The sequence below is a fragment of the Balearica regulorum genome, chromosome 3, assembly GCF_011004875.1.
Source record: "Balearica regulorum gibbericeps isolate bBalReg1 chromosome 3, bBalReg1.pri, whole genome shotgun sequence".
In the NCBI taxonomy this organism is placed as follows: domain Eukaryota; kingdom Metazoa; phylum Chordata; class Aves; order Gruiformes; family Gruidae; genus Balearica; species Balearica regulorum.
Genome location: NC_046186.1, coordinates 96,629,512 through 96,648,181, shown reverse-complemented (window position 1 = coordinate 96,648,181; position 18,670 = coordinate 96,629,512). Strand labels below are relative to the sequence as shown.

At 38.5% G+C, this 18,670-nt stretch overlaps 1 protein-coding gene across 1 annotated transcript in view; it reads left to right on the top strand.

Annotated features, from left to right (window-relative positions):
• PRKCE (protein kinase C epsilon) overlaps positions 1-18,670 on the top strand; it is a 300,359-nt gene that overhangs the window by 238,671 nt on the left and 43,018 nt on the right. The window contains exon 11 of the mRNA XM_075749068.1: positions 6,219-6,373. Within this exon, the coding sequence (XP_075605183.1) occupies positions 6,219-6,373 (155 nt within the window). The remainder of the gene's footprint in view (positions 1-6,218; positions 6,374-18,670) is intronic.

The following is an 18,670-nucleotide window of genomic DNA, read 5'->3' as shown; positions in this document are numbered from 1 at the left end:
TCTTTTTCAAGACTTTAAAAGTGTTTTTTTTTTTATCCCACAGGCTCTCCATTGACATAATGTCTGGAGTCTCTATGAACGGAATAGAAATATTTTGTGATCCGTTTTCTAAAATCAAGAAAAATCAATATGCAGATTTTTGCCTGAGAAACAAAAGTGGAAAGCACTGAAGTGTTTCTCTGAAGGTAGTATATAACTTGCAGCACAGTTAGGAGTTGATACTTTGAGTAAGGTAAGCACCAGAAGTAACACAAATGGTTTGCAGCAGTGAAAAGAGTTCCCAGTGGTATTTCCTCCAAGTACTGAAATAGACTGCCAGTGGAGGTCAAGGAGTGCTTATCAGTGGTGATTTTTGAGAGCTGATCAGATTAATTTCAGGAACTATTCACTACTGGCTTCTCAGTCCCCCCTTCTCAGTTGACGGGGGGACTGAGAAGGGAACAGAACATCTCTGGCACAGCAGGAGACCCCACTGCAATGGGGTGCAGACAAACCCACTTGCCCTTCTGCTTCCTAGGTCTTTGTGGGCCAAATGGAGTCCACTCAGCAGGGTGTTCAAGTTCATGGTTAGATCGCTGGCTCACAGTGCCCAGAGACTGCCTTGCAGCATTGAAAATGTTAGTTCCCCTTGGCTTAGGTACAGCTGATCCTGCCTGTCAGCTGTGGGATAAACTAGGTGACCTTGCGAGACTTCTTTATCCAGTTTTGTGTGGTTCTCTGATTCTCTTGGGTCTATGTCTTAACTTTGAGGTCACTCTTTCAAGGGCAAAAAACTGGATTTGAAATTGAATATTGATCAATGCTGAGTAAAACTGAACAAGAAGTCCCTAGCTATAATAGTATTCATCAACTTCTGATAAATTTGAAGTGTCTGGTTGACAAAAAAAATTCTTAAATACAAAATCTGAATGCGTGCATTTTTTAAGTGGAAGATGCAAATATCCCATGTGAAATTTAAGATAGCAGTTCCTATGTACAGGGCATTTATTCCAAGAAATGTGAGATTCATAGAAATTGTTCCCTTCTTATTTGGAACTCCATGAAAGCACTGATACAAAACAGGAAAAACAACACAATTAGCCCTGAGTATAAACACTGAAATCAGAGACAGATAACATGTCATAGTGTCCTGTTGAAGATTGTTACTGTAAACTTCAAAAAGAATCAAATGAACAGGGGAGAGTTTTTTGTTGTTTTCTTCAGTGTTGTACCTGATTTTTCTCCTGTTTTCATATTTGTCCCTCCTAATGCTGAGATTGTGGAAGATGAATCTGCCATCCTGGTTAGTCTTCTGCTCAGGGTCTTGAAGGTTTGCGGATAGTTTTGTGTACAGTGTGCCTGTGCAATCTCCAGCAGAAGCAGGAAATGTTTATTCAAGTTCTGAGGGGTGGGACAGTTGCTGTAGTTTTAGGTAATTTTAAACAAACTGTTTGAGCATCCTGTTTAAAAAGAGTTAAGTAATCACAGTTTTGTACTAGTTGGAAAAGAATTCCATACATGCGTGATATGAATAAAATATCATCTTACAGAGCATACCAAGGTTGTAATATATTTGTCTGGTTTCTTGTGCAATAAAAGTTATATCTTTGATTTTTGTTTTGCAACAAGTTTAGTGGCTAAACAGATCCCATTATGTAACAGTACTCTACTAGGATATGAACTATTTTGTATTTAAATTTACCTGTATTTAATACACATACTAGTTTTCTTGATATTTTCAGTAGCCTCTGGAGAAATCTAATTCAAATACAACTTTCTGAAATTGGGAGGAAAAAAGTATATTCACACAAAGAACTTCATTTAGGGAGCTAATGAGAATCAGGAAGAATTTATTCACAGCCAATTGTATGTAAACATAAATGAAGGGGAAAATGGTAGTTGGAGTAGGTTGGTAAGATTTATCAATTGTGACTTTTACTTAAGGAGTCCATGTTTGATGCCTCTCCTCAATTCTCTGGTTTTAAGTGTTGCAAGGGTTGAAGTGGGAGACAAAAACCAGTAGTGAAAAGGCTTGTTCTCAGGCTTGTAGCATGGATGCACATCTCAGATTTGAAAGTGGGAGACAGATTGGATGATTTATTTTTGTTTTGTGATATGCCAGTAATGAGGCTGTTTTGAACCGCATGTTGGGTCCCCCAGCTGGTAGGAGTCATCTGAAAGAAAAAAAAAAAAAAAGGTTCTACCCTTCAGATTGCAAGATTGCAGTGATAATTGCACTTGGCCTTATGTCTATCAATGGATTGTCTTTAAGCTGCAATCTAACGTTAATGAGATTTTAATTGGAAAACAAACAAAGGACAGACAGGTTAATGACTGATAACAATTTAAAAAAAAAATCTTTTGAGGGCTACACAATAATTAATGTAAACAATACATCAAAGTGTATGTCTAAGCTTTCATACAGGGTTTACGTAGAAGCTTGTTCCTCAACAATGGTATTATTCCACGTCTAAACAACTAATAGACTGTATAGTGTCATCTGTTAAATCAAAACTGATTGACAAGATTATCTGACCTTACTAGTAGGAAGGTCTTGGTCGTTAATCACACCTCCACAAAAAGGAAGTGGACTGAGTCTGTTATGTCCTGAGAGTTTATTAGTATTGATGTTTCTGGAAATCACCCCCCTTTTCCCAATTAAAAACTTACACATTATTCCAAAAGAAACAAAAGGTAGAAGCTCTATCCAATGGAACTCATAATATCTAAAAACAAGAAAATATAAACTGGTAGGGAGTGCGTATCATATATAGGCTAGTGTTAACAAAACATACATAAATGAAACTAAAAATCAGAGAATGGTTTTGAAGAGGTAAGGTTATGACAATAATCAGAATAAAGAGTAAAGGATTAATTAGAAGGATTTACTGTAGAGCTAAAGGGTGGCTATTTTGAATGTCAAAGAGGATGAAAAATAAAATTAGGGCACAATTAAAGGAGTGGAATGAGAGCGAAGATGAAACAAGGTTTCTAGTTTAAGTGACAAGTTACTAGATAGTGATAGGGACAGAGACTAGAAGAGAGGTTGCTTTTAGAGTCCAGTTTTGAAAACATAAAACATGCAGGAGAGTATCTCAATTAAGAAAATCAAGAGGTGAGACTGGAATAATAGAAATGTTAAGACAGGCAGTTATGCATTCCAGTATAGTAGTTAAAGCCATAGTCTAGTCAGAAAATACTATGGAAATACAGAGTGAACTTGAACTTTTTTTGTGTTGACTTCTAGCCTGTTTATTGCATGTCCACTTTGCTTGTAAAATCCGTTACCCATGTTCTTTGCTCTGTTTTTCTTTCCATTTATTACTTTAAGTATTCTCATTCAACCATACCTTTTGAGAAATTCAAGGAAAAAGCAGGTATGATTAAGGGCAAAAATAAACCCTGTAAAAGAATCTAATTACTTCAGAAAACATATTGACTTACTTTGCAGTGCTTTTTTTGCTTTATAGGTGCCAAGAGAGGATTAATCTATAATGACTTTGTTTGTGATTGGGCCTCTTATTTCAGTTTATATAATTAAAGAGTTCCCAGGACTGCTTTATATTTATTTTGTTCATCAAAACTTACTTCTCAAATGTTATGAAAACTGAGTTGAAAAACAATGCAGTCCAAACCAAACCCATTCAATTTTCTTTTGGAACACTATCAATGATAAAGTCATACCTTGTATCTCGTGTTTGACTGAGTAAACACTGTCTTGTCCCTTAATAATGCATAATTTTGTACAGCGTTGACTTTATATTCCCCACTTCAGTGTTTGAATACATCCTGGTGATACATGTAGCAAGATGCATATAATCAGCCATAATACAGTTGTTTCACAATTACTGCCTGAGGATGAAATCCTCTCTGCGCTGAAGTCACAAAGGTCTCATTGGGTCACTCTGCGCGTTATGACAGAAAGGAAATAGAGTGTTAGGAACCTGTATTTTGATAATTAACTTTTCATGAAAGATTGGGGGGAAAAAAGAGTTTAAGCAGCAAAAATCAAAATAGTGTCTCTGTTGTTGTTGACATTATGGGAAGCAGGAGGAAAATGGACTTGCCAATCGCAGCTCATATTCATAAAACATTCTCTCTTTTCACGCATCCTCTTTTCATGTACATTTGGGTCCCAGCTGACCATGTCATTGTCCTGACCAATGAAGGACAAGAGAGTAGTTTTAAGAAAGTAGTTTTTGTAGAGACTGAGTGTATTCATCAAAAAGGATGGTACCTTCTAATGTTGAAACTCTGGACTGCCATGCATGTGCATGTTGTGCATCTTATTGTTTACCCCATGTTAGCGGGTAAGAATTAATATTTTTTTCCTCTCAAAATCAAGCTCTTTCCCAGACTCATTATAAACATAGAACAGAACTTTCAAACTGGGGTTTTGGGGTTTTTTTTGGGTTATTTTTCCTGTGAACTCTCATTAGGAAGCTGAAATGTGTACCAAGAAAGGCTGGAAAAGTAACTTGAAATATCAATGTACGGCAAAAAAAAATGCAACAGCAGAGCAATTTCAATCACTGAGCTGTTAATTCTGGGTTTAGTAGGTATACTTTTGAAGAGGTGGTCAACTAAGCTGCAGAGAGATACGAGGGGAAAGGCACAAGGTTTTTTTCTGCATCCTCTTTCTGTAATCAGCAAAAAGTCAGCCAAACATTTCTAGCCTCCTCCAGGAAACTTCCCTGATAAGTAGAACAGATAGGCACTTAATGAGCAGGATTAATGCATACGCTTAAGTTTAAGGATATTTTTAAGTGCTATGCTTTGAATCTGAGCTGTAGAGTAGATGATTAAGAGCAAACAGCAAACATTTATGAATTTCTGGACTCATATATACACTGTGTTATCTACAGGCTTGGATTCACTTGTGGGAGGTTAATGAACTTCCATCTTCTGTTGGTTTTGCTCGTCCAAAGCAATGCCACATGTTGTCTCTTTTTCTTCATCCCAGCATACTAGTCATCCTGAGCTAGAGCCAAACTGTGGTGTGACATGAAAGTTGGAGAGGGGCTGACTTAGGTGAAGTCCCATGCTTACACACCTCTGTATCGTGTGGCAGGAACGAAATGTTTGTGTCACGTGAGCTAATGCAGAGTGAGGAGTATACGCTTAAATCTGTTCTCCATGTCATATGAGGATTACTTCCACCTCTGTCTGAACTCTTGTGCATACAAATGTAGATATTTTACAGTAAGAAAATAAAGAATGTGGAAATAGGCTTAAAACAAAGGGTGAAGGGGCAAAGAGTTGATGATTTAGGGCTCTTAGTACAGATTAGGGAAAACTATGAAAATGTATAAGAAACATTTACAAAAAATAGGATCTAAAATATATCAAGTGGATGTGTGTCATTTCTTTGCTTACGCCTTCATCTGCATTGTCAGTTTAGATCATAAATGGTTCAAGATGCCATGCACACACTTAGTTTAATGGTGTTCTTAGTTCTGACTATTTCAATGAGTGCTTAACTTTTAGATTTTGGGGTTTTTTTCTGAAACCCACCAAAATGGGGTGATTGCCTGAGAATCTCAGTTGCTGTTCTCAAGTAAAGTTCATTTCTAGTTCTCCATCATGGAATAAGGCTTGAAAACTTGAACTATGAAGTGATAAGCATCAGAAGAAAATAAAAAGAAACTGATATGTATTTTAATAATGTAATTATATTTCATTGTCTTATAAGAGTTTGAGGCAATTCAAAAAGTCATACGTGTTTGAGATTCACAGCACTCGTTTCTGTATCTTAACAGTTCTAATTTTTTTTTTTACATAATTTGGGAAAGATGCTTTGCAGACAAAGTAGCTGGTAAGAGATAAGAGAAGAAATAAGGAGCCTGAAATTTGCCCATCAGTAGTTGACAGAATTGACTTTATCTCTTCATTGTTATGGCTAAATTTTAAAAGAAACGGCATCATTTAAGTATCTCCATTTTTATATAAAATCAATTATAATTCCATATGTATTTGTTGTTGTGTGGAGATTTGTGTGTGTTGCTTATAACTACATTTTGATTCTAGTCCCTTTTTCTCATTTCCTCACGTTGAGACTTTTAGCTCGTTTTCTTTAGGTTTGTGGGATTTGGGTTGTCAGCTTTTCCTTTTTCAGAATTGTAGCGTTTGTTTCTTTCATTTCTTGACGCAAATGCTGCAGTCACCTAAAGTGTAGCTTCAAGTAGTCCTTTGTGTGACTAGAAGAAATTAGCTAAATAGCACTGTTTAATTAATTTCAGGACCGCCTCTTTTTCGTCATGGAATATGTAAATGGAGGAGACCTAATGTTTCAAATCCAGCGCTCACGCAAATTTGACGAACCTCGATCCCGCTTTTATGCAGCAGAGGTCACATCAGCACTCATGTTTCTTCACCAACATGGCGTCATCTACAGGTACTTTTTTTGATCAAAACTAAAGTATTCTTGAGGCTTGGGGCTGGTTTTGGCTGAAATCCTCTGTCTCTTAGCAACCAAATTTAGATTAGTTGTTTGTTCCAATTTGCTTACATAGAACTTTTTTTGGCTGTTTATCATTGAGAATGTTAACATTTGAATAGCCTCTGCAGCAGTCGCCAGCTGTGTGTGCCAGTTTTGTATTCTAGTCCAAATAAAGCGGTTTTGAAAAAGCTTGGCACAGTGCGACCCAGAGGTGACCTTTCCGCAGATCGGCGCAATCTCTTCACTTTCCTCTCTGTGCCATAGATTTCCTCTCGGTTTCTAACTCCCTGCCACATCCTGAGTTTGTTTGTCCTAGTTGTCTCCACTCTGATACAATCGAGATGGTTGTTTACTGTGCTTTACTTGTGCCCCTTCCTCTTGACTGTTTGGGTGAAGGCTTACCAGCAGGAAGGGGCTCTTTGCAGACAATTTTGATTTGCTTGCCAGTGCCCTGCATCTATTTGAACCACCACACGCCCCCAGATCTTCAACACCCATGCACACACACAACAAAAGTGCATATTGTTGCGCTGTGGTGAAGAATGCATTTAGGGATGGGCTTTTATTATTAAAAGTAAGGAATCGCTTTGAAAATTTTCACTCTGATGTCAATGTGTTTATTAAGTGCTTTATCTTGTCATTTCACCCTTCCTCTCTCTTTTTATTTGTTTTTAGCAGACTGTCATTGCTTGTGATAAATACTGGCTTTCACAAGCAGAGTGCTTTACAGGTTTTGTGATACAGGTCTGTGCTGTCTACTAAAAATTCTGAGTTCTGTGGATCTAACTGAATTTTTATATTCTCTTGATATTCTCACCCTGTTTCAGGTTAGCAGTTTTGGATTGGGGTAGTCATCTCAGGGACAAGCAGTCTCAGATTTCTTGAGCAGAAGCATCTAGATGAAGATGTGGAATTTGTCACATCCCTGGATTCGTATTAAGGCTGCTCTCAAGAGTATTAGAAATAGAAAGAAGTGAATTTTAAACGTTTAGTAACCAGGGCGGTGTCGTAACTTCCATGAGAGCCGTTGGCTTTCCCATCAACTGGGATTCAAAGGGAAACTTCTCAGAGAAGGAGTCTCCTTTCCAGAGACATTGCAAACAGCAGGACATTGCATCTTCTGAGGAAAATAAATCTCTGTGAAAGTGGTCTTTCAGTCAAAAATTCAATTTTCTTTAGAAAACTTTTTTGCTAGCTGCAGGTCTTAATCTCCATCTTTTATTAACAGTGGTATGATGTTTACATACTGGGTTGGACTTTCTTACCTTTGCCGCCCATATCACATTTCCTGCTCATTGTCTGCATTTATTACCAAAGCTATGTATTTGCACATTTAGATAGTAGAATGTGGCAACTCCAGAATTTAAAAGTATTCATCATAAGGGAAACTGGCAAGATTGCTACTTGAAAAAGTGAAGGATTTTGAGGATTTGTTTCCATACAAAGACTTGAGCTTATTTCCTCTTCCTGAAAACTTTGTAGTTAACAGTCAGTTTAGTGATTTCTGTGAACCCCCTTCTTTATATGAGTGTGCATTCATTCTCCCTCTTCCGTCTCTGCTCCCATCCTTCGACACATATCCTCTTCTCTGTCCTCTCTTTCTCTTTTCTCCCTCTTTTCCCTTGTCTTATACGTAGCTTCTGCTGTGTGTTGGTGCCTAGCTGCATTGAATAGCTTCGTGCGCCTGCGTTCTTTCTATAGCTTTTTATCGGCAAAATGCTTCGATCCCAAGAGAAATGTCATTCTGATGAGATGATGCTTTGTAATTTAAACTTTACAAGATACTCTCGACTTCTGATTCAGAGACTATGCTGACATGTCTTTGGCATGCTACAGTAAAACACTAAAATTGTAAATGGTGTTTTATATTAGGTGTATTATCAGAAGAGGCAAAAGAAGTAACATGAGTTGTAGGATGAAAGCAGAAACTAAAAAAAGCAACAGGAAGAACATTAGGAACAGATTTAGTTGCATTCTGCTTTGACACAGGCTTTTGGATCTGGACATAGTTATGTCCGTAAGAATAACTCATTTTCCCAACCAGGGGATACTAGGAGCTTCAACAATTCATAAAATGTATATCCCAGTTACTCTATAAAATACAAGTAGAAGGAAGAACTTAGAGATTATCTTAAAAGAATTAATCGTAAGTAAATGTTACAATTCATTCAGTGTGCCAGGCTCTGAGAGAATGCATTTGTTGATGTCAAGCGCATGTTAGAATAGTTGTCTTGCACAGAACATTTTCAGCCTGATTATTCTGTACCTCACTGCATCATTTATTACAATGTTAAAAATGCATTGGGATCAAGTCACTCCTTTACATCTCCAGAGCTCTTATTAGCTGGCAAACAAGGAAAGGAAAGGGGGAAAAAGAAAAGAAAAAAAGAAAAGAAAACCTATGCTCCTGAATAACTACCAGTCATAACTACCTAACATGCCTTCAGATATTTTAATAAAGAATACTTGTCTTCTGTGTAATTATATCTGTAGAAAAAACATTGTGGTGTGAAATTAATGGTTATTCTCCAAAGTGGGAAATGCTGCTTGTGTGGGCAATACTTCAAGGAAAGTGGGGAATATATAAATAAACTAAAATGTTTGATGGAAATGCAGGTTTCAAAATAGCTGCTATACCTTCTGATCTTTTTTCAGCCATGTATGTGGAAGTATTTGTTTGGAGCTAAACATAGATATATTTTTGGAAGTAAATAACTAGCTTTAGCTCATGCTTTGGCTTGTTGGTTGCATTTTTTAGAAAGTGCTATGATGATACTAAATGATCGTCTTTTATAACTAGTTTATCCTCATTTCCCCTGAAGTTCAAAGAGAAAGCTAGCTCCCCATTTGGCAATATGAATTATTCTGTAAGTTCACATCTTTGCAACTGGCCCAACAGTTGTTCCCAGACTTGTCCAATTATCTGTGTGCTCACTGGAATTACATACCTTCCTTTTGTTTATCAAGTTTATGTTGGAAATAAAGGTGAACTTCACAATTTTTATATATAAAGATACATATATGTATGCTGCTGTTACTAAATGCATCTTGTATAATAGATAAACTTTAGGATAATTTTCAGTGTGGCATTTTTAAGGGTATAATGTTACCGTTGTTGTGTCAAAAACACTTCAACAACTTAATAAAAATATTTGCATCATCCCTGCCACCTTCCCTCTCATCTGGCATTCAGCTATCCAGGCACATGTCAAGCTGGGGCCTGATAATACAAGTAGAGTCAATCAGACACTAGAGAAGTTTCAATCGCAGTTTCTGGCAGTCGTTGTTGTTTGTGTTATGCAATTGCACCACTTTGAAAAAATGCATCCAAGCTTCAGGAATTAAGGGCTAGACTATGAATCTCATTTTGCCTGTGAGCTGAACTGGACTTTGAACTCAGTGATGAAAGGTTGTGGACTATGTTCACTGTCACCTGTCCCTGGAGTCTGGTATATTTCAAGTCAGTCATCATCAGCTTAATATATATTCTCGTATAGGGAAGATGCAACAAACTGGGTGTTATGAAACTGCCGGTTCCATACTTTCCTCTTGTACTGACTTTCAACATTCCTGTGCACTTTCTGCAGATATATGTAAATATTACATGTTCTTGTTTCACCTGCAGTTGTTAGGCTGAGGACAGGAGTACCTGGGTGGGTGTATCTGGCTCTCGTTGTAGGAGTTCAAGTGAGGTGACACAAGTGGCCCACTCGGGCCTGAAACAGGTACAAAGAACTGTTTTCTCCCCAGGCAGGGACATCAGTACTGGGATGAGGTACCAGTTCATTAACATAAATGCCGGTGTCCCCAGTTCGTGTTTGATTTAGGGAATAACTGTGTGAGCTACAAACCTTGTTTCAGTGAAGACCTGAAGCGCCAGAACTTGCGTGTCATGTGAGCTCTAATGTGCTGCCAACACCGTTCAAGTGATTAAACAGGGTGCTCTGTCTGAAATACAAAAGAAGGAAAAATACAATTTCAGTTCTCCTGAGAGGATGAAAAAATATCTTAACTGGGAAATTAGTGTCACCTGCTTTGGGTTAACTTATTCTTTTAGTTTCAAATGTAAGGTCTGTGAGATGTTGCCTTTAAATCATCCAGCACCTGGTCACAGGGGAGTCCTCATTCATAACTATGGGCTATCATGTTCCTCAGCAATATGAAGTAATAATCCAGCCTGTAACTTGCTGCAACTTTCTGAGGCTCTGTGCACTCTGTAATTAGTATGTTGGTCGTGATGAAGGATATATTAACAATGAATTGAGGAGAATGCAAATATAAATATACTGATGCCAATCCTTGCATACCTCCAGGCTTTTTCTGTACACAAATACCCTAAGAACTTGTTTGAACACAAACACACTTGTTTGAATTTTTCCTTGGATGATCAGTTTTTCCAGCATTCCCGTTTATCAGGGTAACACACACGAGTGCTTCAGAAAGAACTATCTAAAATTAAAAGCACTTCCATTAGTATGTTTTTATATGAAATAAGAATATTTAGAAAGTCTGACTTCACTGGCGGTTGTATGATTCAGTGCAACCTTGGCAGAGTAACGAGGAGTTATATTTACACTGATGAAAATGTTGCATGGTCAGTGGTTAACATGTTAAAAGTCATCATTCTCCAAAGTTACCTTACTGTGTTATTTCTGAGTGGCAGCAGCCAAATAAAATTCCCCTCCTCCCCCCCCACCCCCCCCTTTTTTTTTTTTTGGCTTTTTAAAATACAAAACTAGACACAGATCATTTTGGTTTAAATTTGTTTTTAAGAATGTAAAGATCATCTTATTGCAACAGTTAAAGGTTAGACTGCTGCTTGAGCTATGGTCCCTGAAGGAGGGCAAGAAAGACCTTGTACCCTCAGACAGCACATTCAGACCTAAGCACAGCACTATCCTGAAGTCAAGCCCTTCCCCACATAAACTGCCTGCTGCAGGACTCTGCTACAGAGAAGTTAGAGTTTGCTTCTGGCGCAAGTGAACAACAATTTCCATCACCTTCAGTAAAAGCAGGAAGCAAGGAGCGAACTGTGCTACCGCGTGTGTGTGTCTGAGTCCCAGTGTCTCCAGGGACTGCTGCCCAAGCCGCGCCACCTGAGCAGTGCTCCCAGCCAGGTTTGTGCCCTGGGCTGCATCCATGCTCTGCTCTGTCTAGTCTAGTTTCTGAAACTGAGCGTGAGCTCCAACGGGATTTTAGTTGGTGGCCTCCTGCCCTCTTTGCACTTTTTCTTGCTGCATCTAGGCAGGCCAGCAGTCGTGAAACGCATAAATAAGCAGGATATCTTCCCCGCAGGAAAAGGCAGTGGGCCGGGGTGGAGAGGAGCGGGGCTGAGGGAGATGAGAAGCAGGAAGAAGGGTTGGTTCCCAGGCTTCTGGCATTCGGACCGAGGGAGTCCACCCTGCCATCTGCCCAGCTTATGTATTGTGCTAAAGGCTGCTGTCGTATAGGAGAGCCTTTGACAAGGTTTCCAGCTGTGGAAGGATGAGTAAAGGCTGTGGGAATAGGATATGAACCACGCGGTCTTGCCAACAGTAGAATGCTTTCTAAATTTCTCCTGGGTTTGGAACATAAGAAAGTCCTCAGTTGGCTCTTGCGTGGGTGTTGGCTATGCGGAGGAGCAGTGCCTGGCAGTTAATATTTAGAAGGATAGAGCAGCACCATTGACCTCATTTGGGGAATGACAAGGTGCTTCCAGGGGGAGTTCCCGGTAGCGAGGTCAGCATTGTTTTTTTGCTTCATGTTTATTTGGTGCAAGATTTTCTTGTTTAATGACTGTTTGTATAGTGCTATATTGTGTAAATAAAGCTATGACCTTTACCTTCTGATAACAGTATAGGAGTGAGTTAATGTTAAATGAGAGAGGGCAGGGAGTGGGAATCTGCCGGGGTTAATGCCAAGTTTACATTCCTGTGAGGGCAGCCATGTTCCGGTACACTCGGTAGAAAGGGTGACAGTGCTTCTCAACAGATAATAGCAGCGAAATGTTACAGAAGCTTATTTGTATTTATTTCTGGGTGAATGTCAGTGATTTTAGATGATTGATGTTTGTGCTTTTATTTTATAACAGGAAGAAATGTGTGTTATCTTTCTGCAATTGATAAGAAGATTTTAACTGAGAGAAACATACACAAAATAAAAATCCTCCAGAGCTGCAGCACATGTAAAACTGAAATGTACTGACACAAGACAATCCCTGTAGTTTTCCTAAAATGCTGAGACACAGCTTTGTTTCTACAGAAACATGTACATCGGTTCCAAACAAAATCATAGTCTTCAAACAATTTTCTAACAGAAGAAAGAGAATGCTTTTTGTTTCGTAGTGCATTAAGACTCTGAAGGTGCTTCCTAAATGTAATTCTGCTGCTAACAGACAAAAGTTAGGACTGAATTTTGCTGTGCCCTTCAGTCGTGTTTGTCTTCAAACAATGGAAAATATTTCTATAACCCAGTTGCAGTGGTGTTGAAACTATGTCATGTTAAGGGTGAGGCTTTGCCTTTTTGCATACTATCGAATGCATCTGCCAAAGTTTCACAGTAATACAGAGAAGTGCATAGCAAACGTGGTTCTGAGGCAACAGGCATTTCACAAAGATTTTGTTGTGCTCTTGAGATGCAACAGAGAGGTTGGAGAGTAATGCAGAACGTTAGATGAAAATGTGTAAGGAACTCTACTGAGTCTTTTTTTAATTAATGGTATTAAAAATGCTAAACAGCCTTAAAACAAAATTTGAATGATACACTTCAGTAAAGACATTTGTGTACAACTTTTTCCATCTTTTCATCAGAACCTTGCTGCTTTTGGCTCAAGGTTTGCCCTCTCTTCCCCCCACACTTTTATCCACCTCCTTGTGATAAAAGAGCTTATCACTTAGATGCTGCTCCAGCAAACATTTCTGCATGCAGATCACTGTACTCATAGGCTGATTTTGATTCAGTGAGACTATTCATATGCATGAAGTGTGCAGCTTCCTGGATGATTTGGGACCTTGGTTTGACTTTTCAGATTGAAAATGTGTTTATTTTAAAATAGAAAATCATCACATTTGATTATGCACTGTTATTAAAAACCATATGTTATTTTGCTTACCCTTGCAAAAGGCTGTGGAAAATGAGAATATAGCCAATGTGAAAGCTAACGTAACTCAGTTATCACTGAAACTTTTGAAAATTTTAAAAAAGTCTGTTTAGCTGACAGCTTGTACTCAAATGTAAGAAAACAGAAATGATATTGTTCACCAGGAGGTTAACTAAAATTGCCTAATGAACTAAACCAGAGAAAATACAGCCAGTAAGGACCCTAGCATTTTGGGGAGTGCATCAAAGTCTGTACTGCTACCAGAATAAACAGTGGTAGGATTACATCAGAAGGACCTTGGACAGACTAGGTGCAGTCTAACCAGGGGAATCAGAAAGTGGAACGAAATGGATCAGGTGGCCATGACTGTGCTGAAAATGAGCAGAAAGGTGAGGGGTTAACAAGGCCAGAGTGGTAACGAGTCACTTTTAGCTTACCTTCTTGTGTCACAAGTAATACCAGCCCTCTGCTCAGTTGCCAGTGTTTCACAGGGGCCAAACAAGCAGCTTCCCAGGGCAACAAACAGTGGCACAAACACATTGTCATCTTCATCTCAGCAGCACTGAGTACGTGTAGAGGAGGCAGATGTGCAGCAGGGCCAAGCAGGAATGGCAGTGATGCCAAGGCCAGCTTTTACTGAGATGGGAGTTTGTGTGGTTTCTACACTGTGGTACACCCAGGAATGGATGGCACCAGGGAGAGACACTCTTCTGCCACCACCAAACTGAATTTTGACCATCCCCTGTCCCCCCTCAAGACCACTCTTGGGTATAATGTTGGGTATAATGTTTTGGATTAAAAAAAACTCCCATGGTAACATTCAGCTGATGAAGAGAAGCCCAAGGAGCGCTTCTTCTCACAATGTACATACCAGATGGGTCTTCACTTCTTGCCTCCTGCTTCTAGAATTTGTTTCCAGTAAGTCAGTCTTGCGAAACAGCAGAGAGAAAACATAAAGGGTAGAGGCCAGAAATAATGCCAATTCTTACATAGGTATACTTTTTCCTCCAGACTTTAATTTGCTTCTGCTAATGTATGGAAGTCACAGAAACTACTGTTCTTCAAAGCATGTCAAATGCAAATAGTATATGCAGTTGTGTACATTTTTTTAATGCCTTTTTGACAGTGGCAGTTGTAAAAGTATTCTGCACAAGGTATTCCAGTCTTAGGGCATGTGATTGCACCTTCAAGGGGAGGAAAGGATGGGGTGGCTTCAACAGTAGATAGCAAATATAGCAACTGGTATGGGTGCACCTTGATGTGAAACTGAGTAATACAGAAGCAGTGCCCTAAAAAAACCAACCAGAGACAACTTGGTCTCGAATAACCTTAACTGAGGAACTTCATGTGTTCAAAACATGGAGTATTAAGGATAAAACTAAGTAGTAACAAATAAACATTATAGCACTTTGCCAGGTATTTACTTGATTTATTATAGGGTTTCCAAGGGAGATCCTATGGTCTATTAACACCCATTTAAAAAAATGCCTAAATATATTCTAGCAAACACAAATAATGAGTCAGATGGAATTGCTATGGTCAATTAAGTGGGTAATGGATATTTAAAAGCTTCCAAACATCAATAAATCTGAAACAGCTCTAAAGGAATACTTGTAGAACAAAAATAATATGCACTTAAGAAACTGCCTGAGTACATATTTGCCTAAACTTAACCACCAATAAGAGGACAGCAAGCGTTTATGGTACTGTATACTGAGGGCATAAAAAGGCATACCAAATGTGTGCCAGTTCATTTGTTGATAATCTGTAATAGGTCCAAAAGGGCCATAACTATTATAAAGAGGCCCTAATTCTCGTTTATATGAAAGTCTTTAAATACCTGATAGCATAAAAGGATCCTTAAATCGTGAACAGGGGGAAGTAGACAGCAGCTCAGCAGCGTAACCCTGGCACGAGGCTGAAGGCAGTCCCTTGCAAACTTGTTGAAGCTGCCTCTGCTGAAACCCTCTGAGCTGAATTCCACAGACACTGAGAGAAATGCCCAGGGTGGAGGTGAGAGAAACCCTTTGGACAACACTGGGGTTTAGGCAGGTTCTCTTTTCACCTTTTGAAAATTCACAAAAGAAAAGGGGGAAGATCTTTTGTCAGCCTCCATGAGATCATGGCGAGTGGTATGCTTACACACACAGTAGAACAAAGGCTCTGGTTTTCTGTGGATGACCTGAGAGGAAAAGGATTTGGCTACGATTTTTAAAACATCTGCAGATTGGGTAGAAGTTGTTCTGTCCTTGAGCAGAAGAGTCAGAAGACATTTTGAAACAGCATCCTGGAAATAACAACAAAACATTATCTGATATTAGTAAGCTATAGCTTATAAAGCCAGAGATAATTTGGTGACAAATCTGGTATAAGGCATTACCTCTACAGCCTTTTCTCCCTTGGCTCAGCTGTGGGTGCTGTTAGTTAGGCCAAGATTATTGTCTGTATAGACCCAATCCAAGAGATTTAGGATAAAATCCCCAAATCCTGCCATAGAAAATGGGGTTTATTTTTAACACACCTTATTTAATAGGATCCGTTTAAAAAGCAATCAAACATAGTTATGTTTGCCTAATTACAGCAATGGTAGCATGGGGGTATGAAAGAAAGTGGAAGGGATGATGCCTGGGGCAGAGTGGGTAGTAAAGGGTTGAACTGTATCATTGCTAATTCAGTACTTCATGTCATCATTTGAAGTCTGAATTTGGGTTGAGAATCATACTCTAGTGCCCCTTAATACTTCATTTGCTATACTATCAAGTCTTAACACGATGCTACAAATTGGCTACAGAGACCCTAAACTAATACCTGCATTTGTTTCAGGGTTGGGCAACATTTATGTTGGCAACGTTGAGTGTAATACATCATATGCATGTCTTTGTGATATAGCACAACTTCTGCAAATTCTCTCCCATTGTGTTTTAAAAGTGTTTTGATAATCTTTCTCAGAGATTCATTTGTTCCTGCATTTTTATTTGGAATTCAGAATGTGATAATACATAATAAAAATACATTGTAAGTGTGATTACGGCATGACATGGGTGTATAGAGGCTGCTATCTGGTGTATAAGAGGCTGGTTCTTTAAAAATCGTGATTCTCACTTACAGTAAAAGCTCTTTCTAATACCAGAAGAGCAAAGCAATTTTACAATGGAATAACATTCTATTCAGTGTGCTCAGTTTAAGGCTGTCAGAAGGATGCAAAGAGACTTTATTGAACATTATAATTTAATAAAACTTTATGTAAAATAGTTCTTCTGTAAGCTGTATAATTAGGTTTTGTTCTAGTCTTTGCCCACGTAACTATCTGGGAGTTTTATAGGATAATTTTTAATCTTGTCAGGACATAGAGTCTGGTTAGCTGGTGTCTGAAGAGAGACCTAATGGCTGGGCATGTAGAACTTACAAAGATAATTCCTCAGGCCCAAAATGTTATTTTTTTTTTAATATTGACAAAATTGTTCAAGAATAGCCCACTTGGTCGATAGTTTGCATTATAATCCTACTGAAGTCAGTATTTACATGCAATGACTACCCAGTAAGTACCAAATGTTAGAGATTAAAATTATGTTTTAGTCTCCCAAATCTTGTATTCAGAATTGTCTCTCTTTTTTTCATTTGGGCTGGACTGTTAGGCTCTTCTCTGTAGCCTCTCTGTCTTTACAGCTGAAGGTAAATTGGTATAGAACTCTGCTGACCTTCATGTTGGCAAAAGTGAATATGCTATAAATTTCCTAAGTCATGCCATGTTTTGTTTCATGTGAGTAACTCATAAGTCATCTTTCATAGCATTCATATTAATGAAAAATAGTGGGGTGCTTTGTATAAGTAGATTTTAAGTGATGATATTATACATTGACACTACAGCCAGTGTTCCAGAGCATATGTTTTCTGGAGGAGATGGGGCAAGGCTGCAGGAGCTACATTTGAAACAGCACTGGAGCTAAACTTCCTGCACAAGAAAAGTTTCTCCAGCAATGTTTCTGCAGCTTTCTGGCCGAGGTTGAGGGTGAAAGTAATTTGATTTTGCTACATAATTGTAATTTTAAAAGAGTATCTTTCAAAATATAGCTCTCTGTTTTAACAGATCCAACCCTTTCTAATTACATATCGAAGTAATGTTTGGAGTTGGAACCATCAGAGCAAAGCACAAGCTTCTATGACCTCCATCTGGAAGCAGCATTAGGAGTTTATGTTATGTATAGGTCAACACAGAAGGGCAAGCAACTCCCATTTTTTCTGGCATCATCATACTTTACAGACAAATAATAAATTTTCTTCTTAATTTTGGCAGAATCCCTCCACCACAGTAATCTTCCATCAAACCTAATAGAAAATTGTTAACTCTACAGAATTTTGAAACAGACAAGTCTACCTGTATAACAGAATGCTTTTAGAAGGTTAAAAACCAAAATAGATTTAGCTCACTGTTTTTACAATAATTTCTGCAGAAATCTGTTAAACTGCTATTGTCTGCTGCTGTTTTGATTCTTGATAAATACAGCAGGGTTAGAAAAGATTTTAATTAAAAGCCTACATACCCTTCCCAAGTTCAGACCACATGATTGTGTAAAAAGATGTTTAGGCATGTGAACTATGCTACTGAAATCAGAATAGAAGCAGAAATTATTAAAATCTTTCTTCTAGTGATTCCATATAAGTAAACATTTTGTTGGAAACAACATTCTTGCTGAGTTACTTCATTTCATTTATGCTATATAATTTATTTAGTCCATTCTGTGTAATATTACATACACCACTCTGTGGAAAGGCTTTCCATAAAAAGACCCAAGAGGTCGAACTGAGACCAAAGTGAGGTTGGAAAAAATCAGTGTCTGTACAAAAGTTCACTGCAGAGGGGGGGGGTTTTCTGACTAAGAAAGCATTTTTCTCCATGGAAACATGATACGGAGCTTTACCAGGAGTCTGCTTACTGCTAGGAGCTGTGTTTGTTCCCTGCTAAGGACACCCTTGGGAGTATAGGGAGGAGAATTCTGATAAATTTGTTTCTTTTATAAAAACAAACACTGTACATAAAAACCTTCAGAAGCCCTTCTCCTTTACACTTTCTGGGCATCATAAAGCTGCAGAGGGCCTTGGCTAGTAGAGAAAAGGCATTGGAATGTTGGCTCATGCTGGTACACTAATGGCTTGCTCAGGATATGCTCCCAGTA